Source organism: Habropoda laboriosa, unplaced genomic scaffold (genome assembly GCF_001263275.1).
Source record: "Habropoda laboriosa isolate 0110345459 unplaced genomic scaffold, ASM126327v1 scaffold207, whole genome shotgun sequence".
Taxonomy (NCBI): Eukaryota; Metazoa; Arthropoda; class Insecta; order Hymenoptera; family Apidae; genus Habropoda; species Habropoda laboriosa.
Window position 1 is genome coordinate 1,471,454 of NW_017100397.1, and position 17,377 is coordinate 1,488,830.

At 31.4% G+C, this 17,377-nt stretch overlaps 4 protein-coding genes across 7 annotated transcripts; 2 read left to right on the forward strand and 2 right to left on the reverse strand.

The window, feature by feature from the left end:
- Window positions 1–4: 4 nt before the first annotated feature.
- Window positions 5–3,186, reverse strand: LOC108575194 (integral membrane protein GPR155). Its single transcript, XM_017937930.1, has 11 exons — window positions 3,159–3,186; window positions 2,957–3,081; window positions 2,582–2,871; window positions 1,698–2,509; window positions 1,551–1,618; window positions 1,336–1,482; window positions 1,128–1,267; window positions 895–1,051; window positions 660–825; window positions 408–594; window positions 5–335 (listed from the first exon to the last, which is right to left on the reverse strand). Exons 2-11 carry the CDS (start codon window positions 3,055–3,057, stop codon window positions 22–24), a joined length of 2,382 nt encoding a protein of 793 aa, XP_017793419.1. The 5' UTR covers window positions 3,058–3,081; window positions 3,159–3,186; the 3' UTR covers window positions 5–21.
- A 2,871-nt stretch (window positions 3,187–6,057) lies between these two features.
- On the forward strand, window positions 6,058–10,098 carry LOC108575193. 2 transcript variants are annotated; one of them, XM_017937928.1, is made up of 5 exons: window positions 6,058–6,136; window positions 8,319–8,652; window positions 8,722–8,911; window positions 8,992–9,546; window positions 9,627–10,098. In XM_017937928.1, the coding sequence occupies exons 4-5, from the start codon at window positions 8,992–8,994 to the stop codon at window positions 9,804–9,806; spliced, it is 735 nt and encodes a 244-aa protein (XP_017793417.1). In that variant the 5' UTR covers window positions 6,058–6,136; window positions 8,319–8,652; window positions 8,722–8,911; the 3' UTR covers window positions 9,807–10,098. The 2 variants fall into 2 exon arrangements, with proteins under 2 accessions (XP_017793417.1, XP_017793418.1); XM_017937929.1 differs by having other exon boundaries at window positions 6,064–6,136; window positions 8,307–8,652.
- Window positions 10,099–10,892: 794 nt separating this feature from the next.
- On the reverse strand, window positions 10,893–14,274 carry LOC108575183 (myeloid leukemia factor). 3 transcript variants are annotated; one of them, XM_017937915.1, is made up of 6 exons: window positions 14,087–14,274; window positions 13,101–13,600; window positions 12,885–13,026; window positions 11,927–12,019; window positions 11,344–11,400; window positions 11,000–11,076 (listed from the first exon to the last, which is right to left on the reverse strand). In XM_017937915.1, the coding sequence occupies exons 1-5, from the start codon at window positions 14,137–14,139 to the stop codon at window positions 11,385–11,387; spliced, it is 804 nt and encodes a 267-aa protein (XP_017793404.1). In that variant the 5' UTR covers window positions 14,140–14,274; the 3' UTR covers window positions 11,000–11,076; window positions 11,344–11,384. The 3 variants fall into 3 exon arrangements, with proteins under 3 accessions (XP_017793401.1, XP_017793402.1, XP_017793404.1); XM_017937912.1 differs by lacking the exon at window positions 11,344–11,400 and having other exon boundaries at window positions 10,893–11,076; XM_017937913.1 differs by lacking the exons at window positions 11,344–11,400; window positions 11,927–12,019 and having other exon boundaries at window positions 10,893–11,076.
- Window positions 14,275–15,919: 1,645 nt separating this feature from the next.
- Window positions 15,920–16,894, forward strand: LOC108575221 (ubiA prenyltransferase domain-containing protein 1 homolog). The gene has a single exon (XM_017937961.1). The coding sequence runs from the start codon at window positions 15,947–15,949 to the stop codon at window positions 16,892–16,894; it is 948 nt and encodes a 315-aa protein (XP_017793450.1). The 5' UTR covers window positions 15,920–15,946.
- The last annotated feature ends 483 nt before the right edge of the window (window positions 16,895–17,377 follow it).

A 17,377-nucleotide genomic window follows, 5' to 3' on the forward strand; every position in this document is an offset into this window, starting at 1 on the left:
GCCGTAGAACTTGATCGAAACTTAAGCGGTAAAAGTATAAAGTAGACTTTGATCGTAAAAATGTTGAGTACCATCGATATGTTGTAATACCCTGCTTTCTAATAAGCTACGACCGTATTCAACAGCTTCTTCTCTATTTTGTGCTATACCAACTTCAAGCAACCAATTAACTAAATCAGTCCCAGTGAAAACACCTTTGTACAGCTTTAATAAGCGCCTACGACATATAGCTATACGAGCTCGACATTCAGCTAAGTGGCAACGATTAAATTGATCCCTAATTGCTTTCACTTCTGGGCTTAATGCATCCTCATGCGGAAGCTGCAATTCTTTTCCTATAAATATCAAATTACATTGTACATTTGAAACGTAAAATTATTGAAATAAGATTAGTAATGTGGAAGTACCAGCACGCCATTTGCGGCACATTTTTCGCAGCCAGCATCCTAACTTTCCAAGGCCAGCGTCTAATCCAAAAATAGCAAATGCGATTAACGATTGGCCAAAGTTTAGTGCAATGTCCAAGAATGCCAATTCCGCGTAAACTCCAGTCATTTTTTCCATTATTAGCGTTGCAATTGATATGGATAAGCCCTGTGATAAAATGTTGCATAATATCGATCATGATGTTACAACATATTAATACGTTGTTTACTTACAATAAACATGGAACATAGAAGTAAAATGACAAATACAAGATGTCGCAGAGACTGAGGATCGTTATTTTCATTGTCAGCATTTAAATATACGTCATAATCGTCAATTTCGTTATTGCTACTTCTACATACACCATTCGGACAACCATCTACATATTCACAGCCGACACTAACAGAATTAAATGTTAATTAAAATAAATAGTTTCAGTGCTTAGCATTTTTTATACAATTCACTTACAATGGCGTACGAGAAGAAACGAGATCTTCAACATCTACCACACGTCTTTCAGCATCGTCGTTATTAGGACTTTCGGTGTTATCTGTTAAATTAGCGTAAGATGCAGAAATATTTCGACGTTGGTACCTTTGTTGTAAAACCAAACATCCCATTGTTACTGTAAAAAAAAATATATGTATAATATTAAAAAAAGGACATTTTATCCGCTATTTTATATTGCGTTATAGAGTTACCAATAAAACAAAATATTAATAAAACAGTAGAAGTTGCAGCTTGAATTACTCCAAGTTGAAAGTTTGGATTCCTAAAGTCGGGCATAGTTTCCTTCGGAGATATTGTGCTGCACATCACAATTGCTATCAAAAGTGGAACCCTGAAAGTATTCGTTGTTACTTATACTTTTTTATTATGTTAATTATTTAAAAAAATTGTTCGTCATACCCCCACCCGACTGGATAGAACCATTTCTGCATGTTGTGAACAAAATCCAAGGAACGGGAACTTATATATAATAAAGTTGCCGCTATTGCCATTGTCCACATACGACTAGCATATACTCCGACAGTAATTAAGATAAATTGAACATACCTATGATAAATTGCAGTTATAGTAATATAAAAATTGAATTATACAATAAAAGTAAATATTAAGATTACCATAAAACAGAACTGCTATTATGAGATTCAAGTTTAGTCCATATTATAACACCTATAACTGCAGTTAGCTGAAATTATAATCCTTTTTTCATGAAAATTTCATCTGCAATTGGCACCAATTTTATATTCATACGAATTAATACAAACCTGTGCGATTACGATACATAATGTGCATTTATGTGTAACACATTTATATTTTTTTCTTCCTAATCCAATAAAACAAATTATTAACCATATGCAAACTGTTACTGAAGCAATGCTCACATCAAAGGAGAATATATTCAGTTGATGCGCATAGTTTGCTGGGGTAATTCCGGTAGAAACAGCATTAATTAATTTTGCCGATACAAACATAAGTGGAGCAGATAAAAATGTACAGGCAACCATTGCTGATGCAATCAGATCAATTTCGAGATTATATCGAAGTGTAAAAATGAACAAAGCTGGTGCTGTTGGAATGGTTCCATATAGAAATCCATATGTACTTAAATCTTCGGTATCTGTACTATTTTCTCCAGCATTTAACAGAATAATAGATTCTCTTATAACCAAGGGAAGAACCAGCAATTTTACCGATATTAATATACCTGGTATGACAAGAGCAAAACCCTTCAATTTGTGTATCTTTCCCACCATCATTAGTCCCAGTAAGAAAAGAGCACTGGCTGAGAAAGCATTGCCAAATACATCAAGCACAGTTGCAAGAACAGGTGGTACTATATGATGGAAAGTAAGGTTTCCCAGGATACCAAGCACAGTCATAAGAAGAACTGGGTTTAATGCAATTCCTTTTATGATAGAACAAACCATGTCTTTGTAATTTCTGTGATCTTCACCATAACGTTTGCCAATTTCTAATAATACAAAACCAATTGGGTTTAAAATAGCTAATGATATAGGTGCCATCAAGTACAAATAAGCAGCATACTCAGGATGTGTTTTTCCATATAGTGCATCAACTGTAAATATATGTTATCACTAATATACCATTATTATATAAGTATATATAAAATATTATGTATTTTACTTACTCATAGGATATCCAATAGCAAAGTCATTACTCTGTGTAGTAAATATTGCAAAGAGCGCAGCACAACCTGGATTTGATGGTCTTTTAATAACTAGAGACACACTAAGTACAACAAAAAATACACAACTTTTAGCTAATAGCACAGCAAGAAGGAATTTCCAGTTTACTAATGTAAAGTCAAGCTTTGCTAATGATGTAAAAATTAAGGAAGGCAGAGCAAATGTTCCTACAAAAGTGTTCAGGCCATTTGCCTCTGGTTTAGTAATAACATCAAACCTTCCTGCAATGTACCTAAAAAAATAATAAAATTATGTATATACTTTTTTCAACTTTATGATGAAAAAATTTGAACATTGAATTGTTGTAGAAAATTTACCCGCATAATATAATAGCAAAGCATTGTGTTAATGCAAGGTACAAATTATCCATTGGTTCGACTTCCATTATAGAAGACTGAGTCTTTTTCAACAAAAGCATAAATAATATTTTTTTTTTCAGTATCTGTAAATATGGCATATAATTTACATATTTGAATATACATATGCGACATATTTAAAAAAACAGAAACAATTAATTACATTTTGACAAGTGCACAATTGTACTACAATTGTTCCTAATATATTGTCATCTTTTTAATATAATATTATCATTTTCTTCAAGTGGACATGTACAAAGAAAAATATTGTGCGACATTAACCCCATGTCAACTTCATTTTTCTTCAAATTGTATTCTTTTTTTATAGCCTGAAATTAACAAACACTATTACTTAAAAAGCACGCTATTAAAGACGCTATTGTTAATAAAAAAAACATTATTATTAACCGCTAGAAAAAGGAATGCACTACTATTTTTGAATACAGTAATAGACAATCTGTAACATATATAAAAACTTTCACTCATGCAAAAACGTTATAATATGTCAAACACATTTAATATCCATTGTACTGATTATTCATAAATTGAAAGTGAAAAGTATGGCACGGGAAACAACTATAAATCTCTTCACAATTAATGTGAAAAATATCAATGTAATTTAATTTAATATTAAAAATTTATCATATAAGTTCATATCAACAAAACATTAGCGATGCTCTTTGTGCATTACGTATACAGGTAATTTTCAATCTTATCCGAAGGCAGATAACATCGATATTCTTCAATAAATCATGTGATTGGTCCATTTGTATCACGTGTCCCGAACGAGACATCGGACTCATTTCACAAAGATATTCGACTTTACATTATATTTTTAAAATACAATTTTATTTTTAACCACGATATCAAATGAAACTGTCACGAAATAATCACAAAATTAATACGATTATTAGAAAATTACAAAACTGCAAATGTAATGGTTACATAAGTCATAATTTGCATCCAAATTTAAATTCAATAAATTTTACCACGATGAAAGGTTTAATACTTATTTTAATATTTACAAGAATGTTATGCATGCTTTATGTAAACTTAGAAAGCACTTTGTATGCACACATATCGTATTACGTTTAAATCAGTAGAAGATATATTACTCGTATTTTGTTTGTTGTTACGTATATTCGTGCAATGTAGTTAATTAAAGTACTAAAATAGCACATGCCAATTCATTGACAATAAGACACAAAATAATTTTAAGTGTGACAAAAAACTAACCTTGCATTAAGTTTTATGTTAAAATCGGTTTCCAGTCGCCTGCACCAATTAAATGATGCAGATAATGCGTAATAGTACATGGATTATTAGCAATAGGTTATCATCAACTTATCGGAGAAGTATTTGCGTGATAGTCGTTGAACGCATAACAAACACCTTTTGAAGCAGATAACCAATATTTGCAATTTTATTAATCTTGGTTAACACTGAGTAATAGACGAATAAGAAAAGACACTTTTGAAAAAGAATATTAACGAAAACATTTATTTCTATTTATATAATATTTTCGTGCAAAGATAAGTAGAACATATTTTTTTATCACTATTTATGTCAGTGTTTGAACCTACACACATACATACAAAGCGTTTAGCAGTAGCAAAACATACCTTTACGTCACTGACCTCTATGAATCATACATTCTTATACCTTGTGCAATTAAATTGTTCTGCCGTAAAGAGAAACGTGTTGGACAAATACTTTTCAAATCGATCTACTTCTCAATCATCATATGGCTCGATAAATTAATGAAAATTTTTATTCTTCCTATCCATAAATATACTGGAGAAATATTTATTTTCTAGAAATTAAGTATGTGTACATGTATATAAATATTCTAGTTAAAATTTCTTTTCTTACTCACGAAAATTCAAAGAAATACGTGACATATTGATAACGTGAAATTATCAACTTGTCATTTTTCCAGCAAAATGTGATTACTGATTACATTACATTACGAATACTAAAATATAGCCAAACTACTTTTTTAATTTCCGTATAAACAAAAAAAAATAAGAACCATTTTCTTTTATCATAACCCAGGCGTTAAATCGATGTCAAATATTTTGTGTCAATAACAGTTGGTTTACTTCCAATTTTCTTGAATAAATAACGTAACTGCGTAATTTCACTCTCTATCGGGCCATACATCGGTTCACATTATAGTCACGTGACTGACAGATAGTGTATTTATCCTGAGTATGTATGCATATTAATTCGTTGTGTTAGCGAATTTGGGCACAAGTACACATACAGAAATGTATGCGTGTATCAGCAAGCTGTCTATGACGTCAACTAATTCACTGAAATAACGTTCAGCTTTCGATGTAGCGGTTTTATCATGATAAGATTTCCGCACAAAGTGCTTGGAACCCTAGAGAATCTGCTTCAAGGTCGTTTGAAATGGCGCGCACAAAGCCGCAGGAAAAACACATGTACATATGTAGTGGCACCGAAAAATCAGGAACGCCCTTATATTCCAATTTTTTCCTGAAAGTATTCCTAATTATGTTTGCATTCCGAGAAAAGCAGTCATTATTTATCGTGACGTTACTTGAGTCAGACGAAGAGCTGACGTAAGGCTTCGATATCCGAACAGCTGGGAAACGATGATTTCCAGAGGCGCGATATATTCGACCAATTACATTAAAGATAAACCATCTAGCGACGGATTTCGATTTCTTTTGTTTCGTGCGTTCATTAGCTCCCTGAAACGAAATTCCCGATAAAAATGTCTCAAAATTAATATGTAATACCGGGTGTAAAGAAAAATTTCGAACAATTACATGTAAACGCATCTGTCGAACGCGCAAAATGCTACAAACGGATGTAACGTAAAAATGTATATATAGTTAATGTTTACTATTAAACTGAAAAAGAAAATCAGTTTTCCAATTTGTTTTTAAACAATAAAGACTCACACAGTCTAGGTATTCTAAACTTTACATGAGAGAAGAAGTCACGTGGTAAACTATCGCTTGTTGCGGGGAAGGAGGGCCGTCAGTTGGAACGTATATAATCTTCTGCTCACGTTCCACCATCCAGTTCTACTTGGACTTCGGACGTGTGAATTGTACCAAGCTTCTGAGAAGGGAAAGTTTTTGTTTGTTTGGTGCGCTCATTGTATGGGTAAGTTTATCCAGATTTTTCTTTCTTTTTATTTTATTGTTATGCGCTATAAATCGAAATGGGTCAAAATTGAGTTTGTTTATAAATAAAATAAAAAGAATCCTCAAACAATTAGTATATGCTTATACACTGGAAACATCTTGTGTGCTCTGATTCAGGAGGGAAATGCCCTTCATTTCGAGCATCACATATGTGTGATTTGAGCGAATGCATTCTCAATGACGCAATGAATCATAAGCTTGGTGTCTTATAATAATATGAGTAATGTATCTTGCAAATCAAATTACGGATGTGTCGCGTGAATGTAAACACAAATATTTTGCGTGTCATCAGTATTTCATTGCTAGCAATGTCGTTATATTTCAGAAAATATTTAAAATTCAAATTTTTCGTTTTGTTTCTTTCATTTAGTTATAATTTATTGGTTTAACGAAAAGATCGAATAAATATTTTTTTCGTTCTTATATAATTATTCCCGATGTACTGATTAATTTGTTTTGAATTAACTTGAATATATCAGACAATGAAAATTTAATGAGTTCATTATTCAATGACCAGCATTTAATGTACTGTCAGTAGTAGGAATTTCTTTTTTTAAATTAATATGGAAAAAATAGTGTATTAATCGTGAACGGAAACACTGTGACAAAAGTGTAGTAGACACGTGGCACGCTACATATCTATTTGGTCGTGTATTGATTCACCATGCGTATATACTGTCGCCATGTTGGACACCAAGCCAACGACAAATCGGATCCGCTTCTCTGCATTTACAGTAAAGTCTCGATAAGAGTTCGAATTTTGGGACCGCTGTGGAACAGTTACGGGATAGGTACTAGATTCTTCAAACTGTTTGTATTTTACCGACACTGACTGACGCAGAAAGAGACAGCGGACAAAGAAAAGAGAGATATTGAAAGTCGAGACAGTCCTAAAATATTAAATGCCTACAATGGGTGAGACAACACTGATACAAAAGAGAAACTTTTTTATTTTTTGTGTTGATAAAATTTTTACTAACATATCTACGATATTTTTCTCATTAAAATGAGACCAAATACGGTATAATTCGGTTTACATTTAGTTACTTAATAAGACATTCCACACATGCATATGTACATACGAAATAAGTGACACTATTTTTTGTAAACAATATAACGATGTATATGAATTGTTTGTGTTTGCATTATTTTTGAAGAAATGAAGATGACCTTCAATTTTTTAAATCTATTTAAATTCTATTTTTAACATTAGTAAATTACAATTGTTCGCAAGCTGTTTGCAAACTGCTTGTGAAGAGTCCTATGTGTATTCTTATGTGTCCTTTAAACTCGTCAAAGGTCGAAAATCGTTTCTTACTATCCGTTAATTGATCAAAGGCAATGCCGCTTACGAACAGTTAACTAAGACTGTCCCATTCAAGAATAACCGGATTGATCCAGTTCTAGTACTGGATAATTGTTCGTATTTGGCACAGCTGTGAAACTCTTAACGGAGAGGTTTTCCATTCTTTAGATGTAAACATTTTGCCGACAGCGAAATGAACGTAGAAAAAGGTAGCAGGCAAGGGAAGATTCACAAACCCATTCAACACAACCAAGTTTTGTAACAATATCGTGTTTGGTATCATTTTAATCAGGAAAATCTCACAAATATTTTGATGAAATTTTTATTAACCAAAAATTGAGAATACTCTTAACTTTAACGTAACTTTTGTAGTTTTGTTAGTTGTCTCACGGACATTGTCACCGAATGCGATAAGGAGATGCCGCGACTGTGTCACATTAGTCCCTTGCCTGGTTCAAGGGTGCCCCCCCTCCTCGTGGTGGGGATAAACCATGAACAGTTAAGGTGTAGATCCCAACGAACTCTTATAGAATCTTTACTGTATTTCGCAAATTTTGCAATATGGAACCGTATTAATTCATGTACTTAAATAGCAATAGACTTATAGTAAATATATTTATTAATGAAAATAATAATTACTAAAAATAAGCAGTAAATTATATTAGTTGAAGAAGATGTATTTATGCTCATGTATGTTTGATATGAAATGCGTCATTTCAAACTAAGTACTTTCTAATTATTATTACTAATGTAACACATTGTAAATGTATAAATTATTTGAAAAAAGTTTTTACCCAAAAAACATGCAAATAATTTTAAAAAGCTTTGTTTACAGAGCGAGAGAAGAGTATAAAACACGGAGAGAGCCCTGTAGAGCCAATCAGCAGCTGCAGGGATGAGCATGGCTTTGTGCCAACAGTGGGACGCTGGGGAAGTGAATGGCCGAGTTGACTCGAGACGGCAGAGATATGGTGCCAGCCACAGGGGCAGGCACGCGGGCCCTGGATTAGGGGTGTGCCGCTACCCCTGCCGGTATGGGCCCATTATGAGGCACCAGCCCTGATCGTTCTCACGGTCGAACAGTATGAGGAATTAGCAGGCAACGTTGAATTAGAAACGCAACACTTATTGCGTGAGCATCGTTATGACACCATTGGCAATTTCCTTAAGTATGTCTTTCTAATTATCATTCTACTGTTACATACAACTGCTAAAAAATTGTGTTTCGTGATTAACAGGTTCTATAAGGATTATATTGCAAGTGGTGAAACTGTGCTGGAAAAATTTTATCACAAATATCAACCATTGATAAAACGTGAACATCATACTTGCGTGGGTTTGGGATTTGAATTACTACAACGTTTAGAGGGTTTAAACAAACGATTTCCTGGTATAGCAAGTGGCCTCTATTTAGTGTCCTGTGAGGAGGTAGGTTTCAAACTTGAATGAATAATTCAATTTGCGTAATGCGCAAATAAACATCTTACATAAATTTCTTTTGCCCGTAGATGATCAATAATGTCGCTAGTTATGTTGGTGGACCGCCCGCTGCAGACAGCAGGGAGAAGGAACATGTACTAGTGTGCCTGAAAATTGAAATTAATGGACGGAAAGGAGTTATGCTCCTCGATCCTGGATATCATGTAGCTCGAGTGATTACTGTAATGGAAGACAAGTTATACCCACATACTGGCTGGTTTATTCAGTCTGACGAACCGGATTGTAAAAAAGAGTACAATTACTTTCTATGCGCTAACGATCCTGATTACGTTGAATGGCACGAGAGGAAAACACGATCCGGTATCTTGGAAAGGACACAAGTTGCTCTTATATATGTGGCAAGGCCTTACTTAACTGCCATTGATGTCACAGAACGTAGAAATTTAGTTTACAATTTCAGAAGTCTCCTCGCGAGAGACACTAAAGGTCACATTACAGCTGGTATATATTTTCCTGTTGTGCTAGACATGAACAGTGCACAAACTTTTACAATTTTTTACCAAACCAGTAGTGGCAAAAAAAGAGTTAAAATGCCTTTCAACAAATTCTGCAGTTCAATAAAGGTATGCTCTAAATTAATCGTAGATTAAGACAGTAAAAGTGTATTCTAATTAATAGTTCTCTAAAACTTTTTCATTTTCAGGTAAATACTAATGCCGAGGAAAAAGAGATCATTGCCGAATGTGCCCGGCAGTTAGGTCTTTCGCATGTTACAGTAGAAGACCTACTATCTGCTCTTGCTACGATTATGAGCGACTCAGCCTTCGTGGCTCAACTCCTGGCTATTAATGCGAGAATCAACAATTTATCAGAGGACAATTAATAGAAGTTAATCTGCCTCGTGTGGAGCACACAAAGTATGACGCATCAGTTTCCTTGCCGACTTTCCTCTTACTTTCTTTTCTTGACTATCATGTTAATGATTTACCATGTGTTACAAACGTTAATTTTATTCTTGTTACGAGATAGGGTATAAATACTTTTTAATGGATTTTAATAAAACTATATTTTATGCATTGTTATTAACAGTTCAATGAAAATGTTAGCATGATATGTTTAATAATTTCTTGGGGATCATATGTTTTAGAATTCGACCAGTGGAATACCATGGTTTACACCGCTATTTATTAGTGTTTATATTATAAACATTTAACTGTAGATTGTTTTTAAAGTTTCTAGAAAATTTAGTGATATTTTCATTGACACAATGTTGAATAAGATTAAATGTTCTTACATTTTAAAAGAAAAATGATAAAAAATGCTGGTATTAAGGTTGATTTATATTCAATTACTTTTTCTTTTTGTTCTTAGTATAAAAGGTGGGTTAAATTATACTAAATCTATAATTTTTATTTGAATAAACAGTGACGAGAATAGTTACATTAAATTGTACATTTATTGATGAATACACTACCCCAAAATATGTTCTTTGTTGGCATTGTGAATGTACTCTTAAACATATTTTTTAAATTCGAATATTGTTTAATATTAAAAATCCAACTGAAACATGAATCATAAAAACAGGTAATGTTCCACAAAATTCAAATAATTGAAAACCTAAGAAACAATAATTCGATAATTCTGTAACAACAAACAAAATATCGCATTACTTTTTACTTGCAAACTAAAGATCGTGAAAAATAACAGTTTTTTGATCATATATAGACATCCAAAACAAAATTACATATTTTCTGATATTCTTACTCTAGTACTCCTCATACATGTTGATATACATTACTTTGTAGAACTTCTATATTTCCTTCTTAAAATAACCTTCTAAAAAAGATTAGCAAAACTTATTACAAATTCATACAAATCTATAGGAACATTATATAAAAAATTGTTTATAAAATTTAATTAACTTAACATAATACCGTTTAATTGAGGTCAACTTTACCAAAGTTCTGCAGTATTACTGAAATATAGTTTAAATGGTTTAATAGAAGAACTAGACATTACTATCTGGTACAACATGACACTTTTTGCTAGCTTTAGCATCCGGTATATGTTTACGTTTTCGGTTTCCTATTACACTTGTAGTTGTTGCTGATGTAGCTGCTTTAGCAGATTGAACACGACCGGATATATTCGAACTGTAAACATGAAAATGTTCAACTATATATATTTATGCTTTCGTCAAGGTTGAACATAAATTTAGAAAGGATTATGATGTAATAATAATTAGTCCATGTGTAAAAACCATTTTAAAAAGTATTTTGGTAAAAAGAGAAAAAAAAAACACGATGGTGGAAGTTTTAGTTCACCAAGTATAACATTGGAAACATATCCAGAAAATTACAATACAATTGTGTTAATTAGAATATCAAACGTGAATATAAAATGGAGCGCAACGTACTTACGTTGCACAAATGTCACCACTGTATACTATGCTTTTACTTTATTATTTGCGGCTGTACCTGCAATACACAATATATGGTATACTTTCTATACCAATGTCTTTTGTTGTATTACAGATGACAAAATAAATGACAGAACTATAAGATAAATATTTTGTAATTTCACATAGAAATAAAGAAGACAAGAGTTACAACAACAGTGTATATTATGTATGATTTATAAAAGCTCCTGACAATAACATTACCAAAGCAAATGCTAAGTTTGTAGTTTTACCTTAAAAGGCAATTAAAATTAATAAAGATATTAAGATTAAATATAATTTTTAAAGATTGCTAGTAAGTATAATAAGTATACATGCGGCAAGTTGAAAACATATATCTTTGCTTACAAATACCATATGATATGCTACACAGCAATTGCATAGTATACTTATAGAATGTTATTTCATGGATATAAGATTCCATTTGTGATACATTTTATTTATGTATTGTCAATCTAGTTACATAAACACATGGACATCTTTGAAAGTAATCAATGAAAATCATCTTGATGGCATCAAGTACTAGAAGAAGCAGCTAAACTTACCTTAAACTGTGAATTGGATTGGATGTTTTAGATGTAGGTGGCAATCTTAAACTACGTCTAGAAGGTGTCCACCTTGAGGAACTAGAGTATCGACTATGAAAGCACATAACAAGCAAATCAATAATATACAAGAAGAAAACTAGATAAAGTAGTAACATAAAAATAGTAAAATATTCAACTTTAGAAACTCAGTGTTTGTGTATATTACATTAAATAAAAAAAAAAAGTCAAATGCAACATTACATAGTTTATTCATATATTTATTTTATTGATTTCAATGATTTTACAATTATCATAGAATACTTTCAATGAGATTCAAAGTTTCGAAATATGTGGCAGTTAATTTATTACTGTACTATATGTTTAAATCATAAGTCATTATTATAGTGGTACATTAATTATAATTTAATATTATATGGCAAGTAATACAAAAACTAAAAATACGAATATCACAAAAACATTACAATGCAAAGCATATATATCTTCGTTGGTCATGCTACATTGATACTTAGAGAGAACAAATAGAAATTAAAGCCTGAATGTTTTTATTTCAATGTTTGATACAAAAATGTTAGCAGGGAATGCACAAAGTGAGATTGAAGTGACATAGCATGATGTGTTCCCATTTCTCCATTCAATTTTTTTTACTGGTTCGTCTTCTGGATTTCTTATGCACACTGCATAAATTTGATTTTATCAGTAATACTGCTATACATGCATATATCTTATATCTTATGTGCAACATATTTCTATACTTATACAATATATATACATACAATTACTACATGCCCTACTACTACATACATTGACACTACATAAAAAAAAAGGTATATATATTTTCCTAAAAACGTTAAAATAGATATGTTGTTTTTCTTTTCCTTTAAAGAATTATCCTACCTTTAAAAAGTACTTTTTGAAAAATGTATTACGTATTTCATTATAAATTTAATAAACTAACCTTCCTGATGGTTCAGGTAGAGCCAGTTGCCTGTGATCAGGTCGATTTCGATGACCATGACTACCATAATGAGAATTGCCAATTGCTCCAACTCCACGACGAGTATGTGATTCCCATTCACTATTAAAACTCTCTGCTTCTTCTATAAAATAGAATTTATGAATTCGTTTATTTCATGTTCACAAAGAAAATAGAAATATACATAGAATTAGTTACCTTCATCAAGATTAATAAATTCCTGATGTTCTTCCTGTTCTCCACTATGAAGATTATGTTCTCTTTCTAAAATGTGTGCCCTGTCTCCAATATGATGTCCTATAGCCATCTTTTTCATACCAGTACGAGAATCACAAACTGTTTTTTTTGTTTCTTTTACACCACCAGGAGCAGTTGTTGTAGACATAGTTTCCTGATAAACTTGTGGACGACCATCAGGACCACTAGCCATAGTCATTACAGATTTAGCAACAAAGGAATGACCATTTTCACCAGAAGCCAATTGATTTCCACCCACAAATAGATTTCCCATATTAAATGTAGGCATTGGTGGAAATCCAAATGGCATCATCTGGAGATCATTTTGATGACCCCTGCTTCTACTTCTATGGATATCATCCATAATGGTATTATGACGGGGAGGACCCATCATGCCAAATGGATCATTAAATAAAGAGTTCATCATGTCACTCATGTGCCTCATAGATTGCATGTGGGACCTACCAAAAATAAAAAAGCAACAACAATAAAGCCTTTGATATGTTGTTTATTTATTCAAGACAGAACCTCCATTGCATATCCATACACACACACACATACGTATATACACATACGTATATATAAATACGTAATTAAATAAATTTTAATAAATCGTATTATTCTTCAATAGAAAGAAAATTGTGTAATACGTAAAGTAAAATAACAATTAAATCAACATGGAAACAAAATTTATATCAAATTTTAAATAAATCACTTCCAACGATTAATAAACGATTAATAAAAACACATAAAATACAACTTTTTGACAAAAAAAAACGTGTCGACAACAATTTTTTTGAAAATTCCGTATTATTTTACTGTTATATGAAACAATAGTATTACTGTTTCGTAAATTTATGCAATGAAATTAATAAAACGTTGTTCTTTTAATAATTGCTACAAAAGACGTAAAAGTTTTTAGGACTGCACGTATTTTTTCCACTTACCCAAAAATAGGATCATCGTCGACATCACCCATCAGTGATCCGAACAAGGACATTTTGGAAAACAGTCAATCGAATACTATTTGTGAACAAAATACGATCGATAATGGAAGCAGATAACGTGAAAACTTTAGCTAGGTAGAATGACGCAAATTTTTCAAGAAAAATCTTGTCCGGAGAGTCCTACAGAAATTTCTAGAAAACGGAAATGTAAAATGAACGTCCAATACCACCTAACACCACCAATTATCAGTCGCAAAACGAAGAATGTACACTGAATGATTTCAACTGCTGCAGTTATACACACTTGTATATTTTTAGTATTATGACTGGTTTACATGAACTCCGTTATTATAGTTCGGAACGTATTGCAACACAATATCGTATTGGTTAAACGATCCTTAAAACAGATTTTAATGTGAATTAAATTTTATTTCTTTATATATTAGAAAAATTTACGAATGAATAGCTTCAAATGTCAAAGAAATAAGATGATTGATAAAACTGTATTGAAGAAAATTGGTTGATCTTATTTTATCATTTTATAAAATTTACAATTGTTTTCTAATCTAATCAATGCCCTACTATAATTAATAAATTTTAAAATAACGGAACATTGGTTGCTAAGAAAAATTAATAAAAATATAGGACAATGTTTATTTATAAAATATGCATTGTGAATTGACTGTGGGCATTGTTTTTTACAAAATGGTAGGAGGGCAATGAGATAAAGTTAAGTATATCATTTGATGCAAGTATACAAGCATGCATTGACAATCAAGGCAATGCCTTTGAACATTTGAACTTTTAGATTCATTACTGTCAATGTTGTTTCTATTTCACAAATTCTTTAATAAAATAACACATGAAATGATGTGATTGACTTCGTCTCATTGCCCTACTATCATTTTGTAAAAAACAATGTCCACTTTCAATTCAAAAAATGTAAACGGAGATAGGTGTACTAGTACCACTTTACAATATTAACATTAATATATCTCTTAAACTAATGGTTGTTCGACATAAATACCTTAATACTTTTCTGTAGGAAATAAAAGGCTGCATTGATTAATGCATTAAAAATTATATGATTCCATTTTAAAAAACGTATGTATATATATATATTTTTTTTGTTTTGTTTTGTAAATTACATTGTACGGTTAAATCTAATCGATTAGAAAATGAATTAGAAATTTCAAAATATTTTTCGCGAAAGTGAAGTTCATTACCGTTGTTGTTAACTTTTCTGAGAAAAAGGAATATTTCAGAGAGCGCCACGTGCAAATTAATGAAAACACGTCACCGTTACATTTAACGTATACAAGAAGAGGAACTAAATTTTTCGTCGAACGCGAAGTTCAAATGATAACTATGTGAAAATTTTATTCGAATAATTAACAATTTTTTCATAATGACGAGATGTACTTAAAAATGTAACGCTGGTCAAAGAATTATGGAGACTGTTCTAACCTAATTTTTCCTCTTCTGGATGAACAGTAGGTAGGTAAGTTTATTTCAATGATTCAATATTTACATGAAGGAATAAGCTTTTCGTAAAATCGAATAACTAATAATACTGGCGACAACATGTTATTACTTCTTTATACAAAATATATTCTTTTGCATCACTGTAACTGTACTATAAAACTTGGATACATTGTTCTTTATTACTTTTGTGAATTTTGTTATTATTGGTATGAATAATAAAAAGTATTCCTTAGTTAAAGAATTAATTTTTATATAGTGTAATTAAAACATTCTCAATAAAATAGCAAAAGTAACTTCATTATAAGTTTCTTTCTCTATTATATAAGTTTAGTCATTATCTAAAAAAACACTACTAAGGAAGTTGGAGGAAAATCAATGTCAAATAACATAAATTGTTCACCTACAACATCCTCAACATTGAATTCTCCACTAATGAAGTTATCCTCATATTTCTTAGCTGTACGACCATGGTCATTAAGTGCATCATTAATGCCAACACTTTTGGGATGTGCATTGGCATATCGGTTGACAGATATAGCAAATTTTAGCTGGATATCTTTGATCCTCACAGTATATACAGTTTTTTGTGTTCATGGAGCTGGTAACGTAGTAAATACTTACTTTGATTATATAAAGGGGGTGGATAGCAGAAAAAGTGATGACAGGATATTAGTAGATCAACTTCTATCAAAAGATGAATTAGTTTCATTAGGTGCATTGTTATATACAGGAGGATGTTTGGGTTTTGTTTTATTAACCACTATATCTCCTGCAAAAATGGAGCATCTTGCACTTGTGTACTTTGGAGGTTTATCTTCTTCATTTCTTTATACTGGAGGAATAGGATTGAAATACATTGCATTAGGTGATGTCCTTATCTTAGTTATATTTGGCCCAGTTTCAGTTTTGTTTGCATTCATGGCTCAAACTGGTTACATTGAACTAGGTACAATATATTATGCTATACCTCTTGCATTAAATACAGAGGCTATTCTACATAGTAATAATACACGAGATTTAGAGAGTGACAAAAAGGCAGGAATAGTAACACTAGCTATATTAATAGGTCATACCGTATCTCATGTTTTGTATGCTTTTTTGCTATTCACTCCATATGTAACACTGGTTGTGCTTGCATTGAGGTATTCCATTTGGTTTCTATTACCTGTGATTACTTTGCCAACTGCCTTTAAAATAGAAAAGCAATTCCGTAGTCCTCATATGATTCAGAGTGTGCCTAAACAAACAGCTAAATTAAATATGTTTCTGGGTATTTTGTATGTTGTTGCTTGTTTACTTGTAGATCCTCTTCCTTATCTGTAACATATATGTTGTATATCATTATGCAGAAGAGAACATGACAGTTTGAATAATTGTATAGGCAGTTGATAGCCTATGTAGTATCTAATCTCATATAAGTTTCTTCATTTTCATTATTCCTGGATTGTTATAAATTATTCATGACTCAATTAATGAGAATTGTTCAAAGTTGCTTCCTATTTTTACAGGAAATTGAACAAAAGATTGAAGAATGAACAAAAAATTCTATTGTTGTTTTCATGCAAGCATTACCATGTACATTACCAATACTTGTAATACAATAAATATTTGGAAATAACTTTCTAATAATGTGATGATCTTTGATATGTACAAAGCAATTATGTCATTCAGAATTTAAATTTGTACTTTTACTTCTCCAATATGTGTAATAAGCATAATACTTTCACACCTAAAATAGGTGTATAATTGTGAATTTTTAAATATATAATTATTTAAACATGTTTATAATAATTTATTTTTTTGTTT

Excerpts from the sequence above, each read along its gene's own strand:
- LOC108575194 (XM_017937930.1), bottom strand. The coding sequence starts at position 3,057 with ATGCTTTTGTTGAAAAAGACTCAGTCTTCTATAATGGAAGTCGAACCA. Across the intron at positions 1,268-1,335 it reads TTCTATCCAGTCGGGTGGGG|GGTTCCACTTTTGATAGCAA; the intron begins GTATGACGAACA and ends GAATACTTTCAG. Across the intron at positions 1,052-1,127 it reads ATTAATATTTTGTTTTATTG|TAACAATGGGATGTTTGGTT; the intron begins GTAACTCTATAA and ends TTTTTTTTACAG.
- LOC108575193 (XM_017937928.1), top strand. The coding sequence starts at position 8,992 with ATGATCAATAATGTCGCTAGTTATGTTGGTGGACCGCCCGCTGCAGAC. Across the intron at positions 9,547-9,626 it reads AATTCTGCAGTTCAATAAAG|GTAAATACTAATGCCGAGGA; the intron begins GTATGCTCTAAA and ends TTTCATTTTCAG.
- LOC108575183 (XM_017937912.1), bottom strand. The coding sequence starts at position 14,139 with ATGTCCTTGTTCGGATCACTGATGGGTGATGTCGACGATGATCCTATT. Across the intron at positions 13,027-13,100 it reads ATTTATTAATCTTGATGAAG|AAGAAGCAGAGAGTTTTAAT; the intron begins GTAACTAATTCT and ends TCTATTTTATAG. Across the intron at positions 12,020-12,884 it reads CTACCTGAACCATCAGGAAG|TCGATACTCTAGTTCCTCAA; the intron begins GTTAGTTTATTA and ends GTGCTTTCATAG.
- LOC108575221 (XM_017937961.1), top strand. The coding sequence starts at position 15,947 with ATGTCAAATAACATAAATTGTTCACCTACAACATCCTCAACATTGAAT.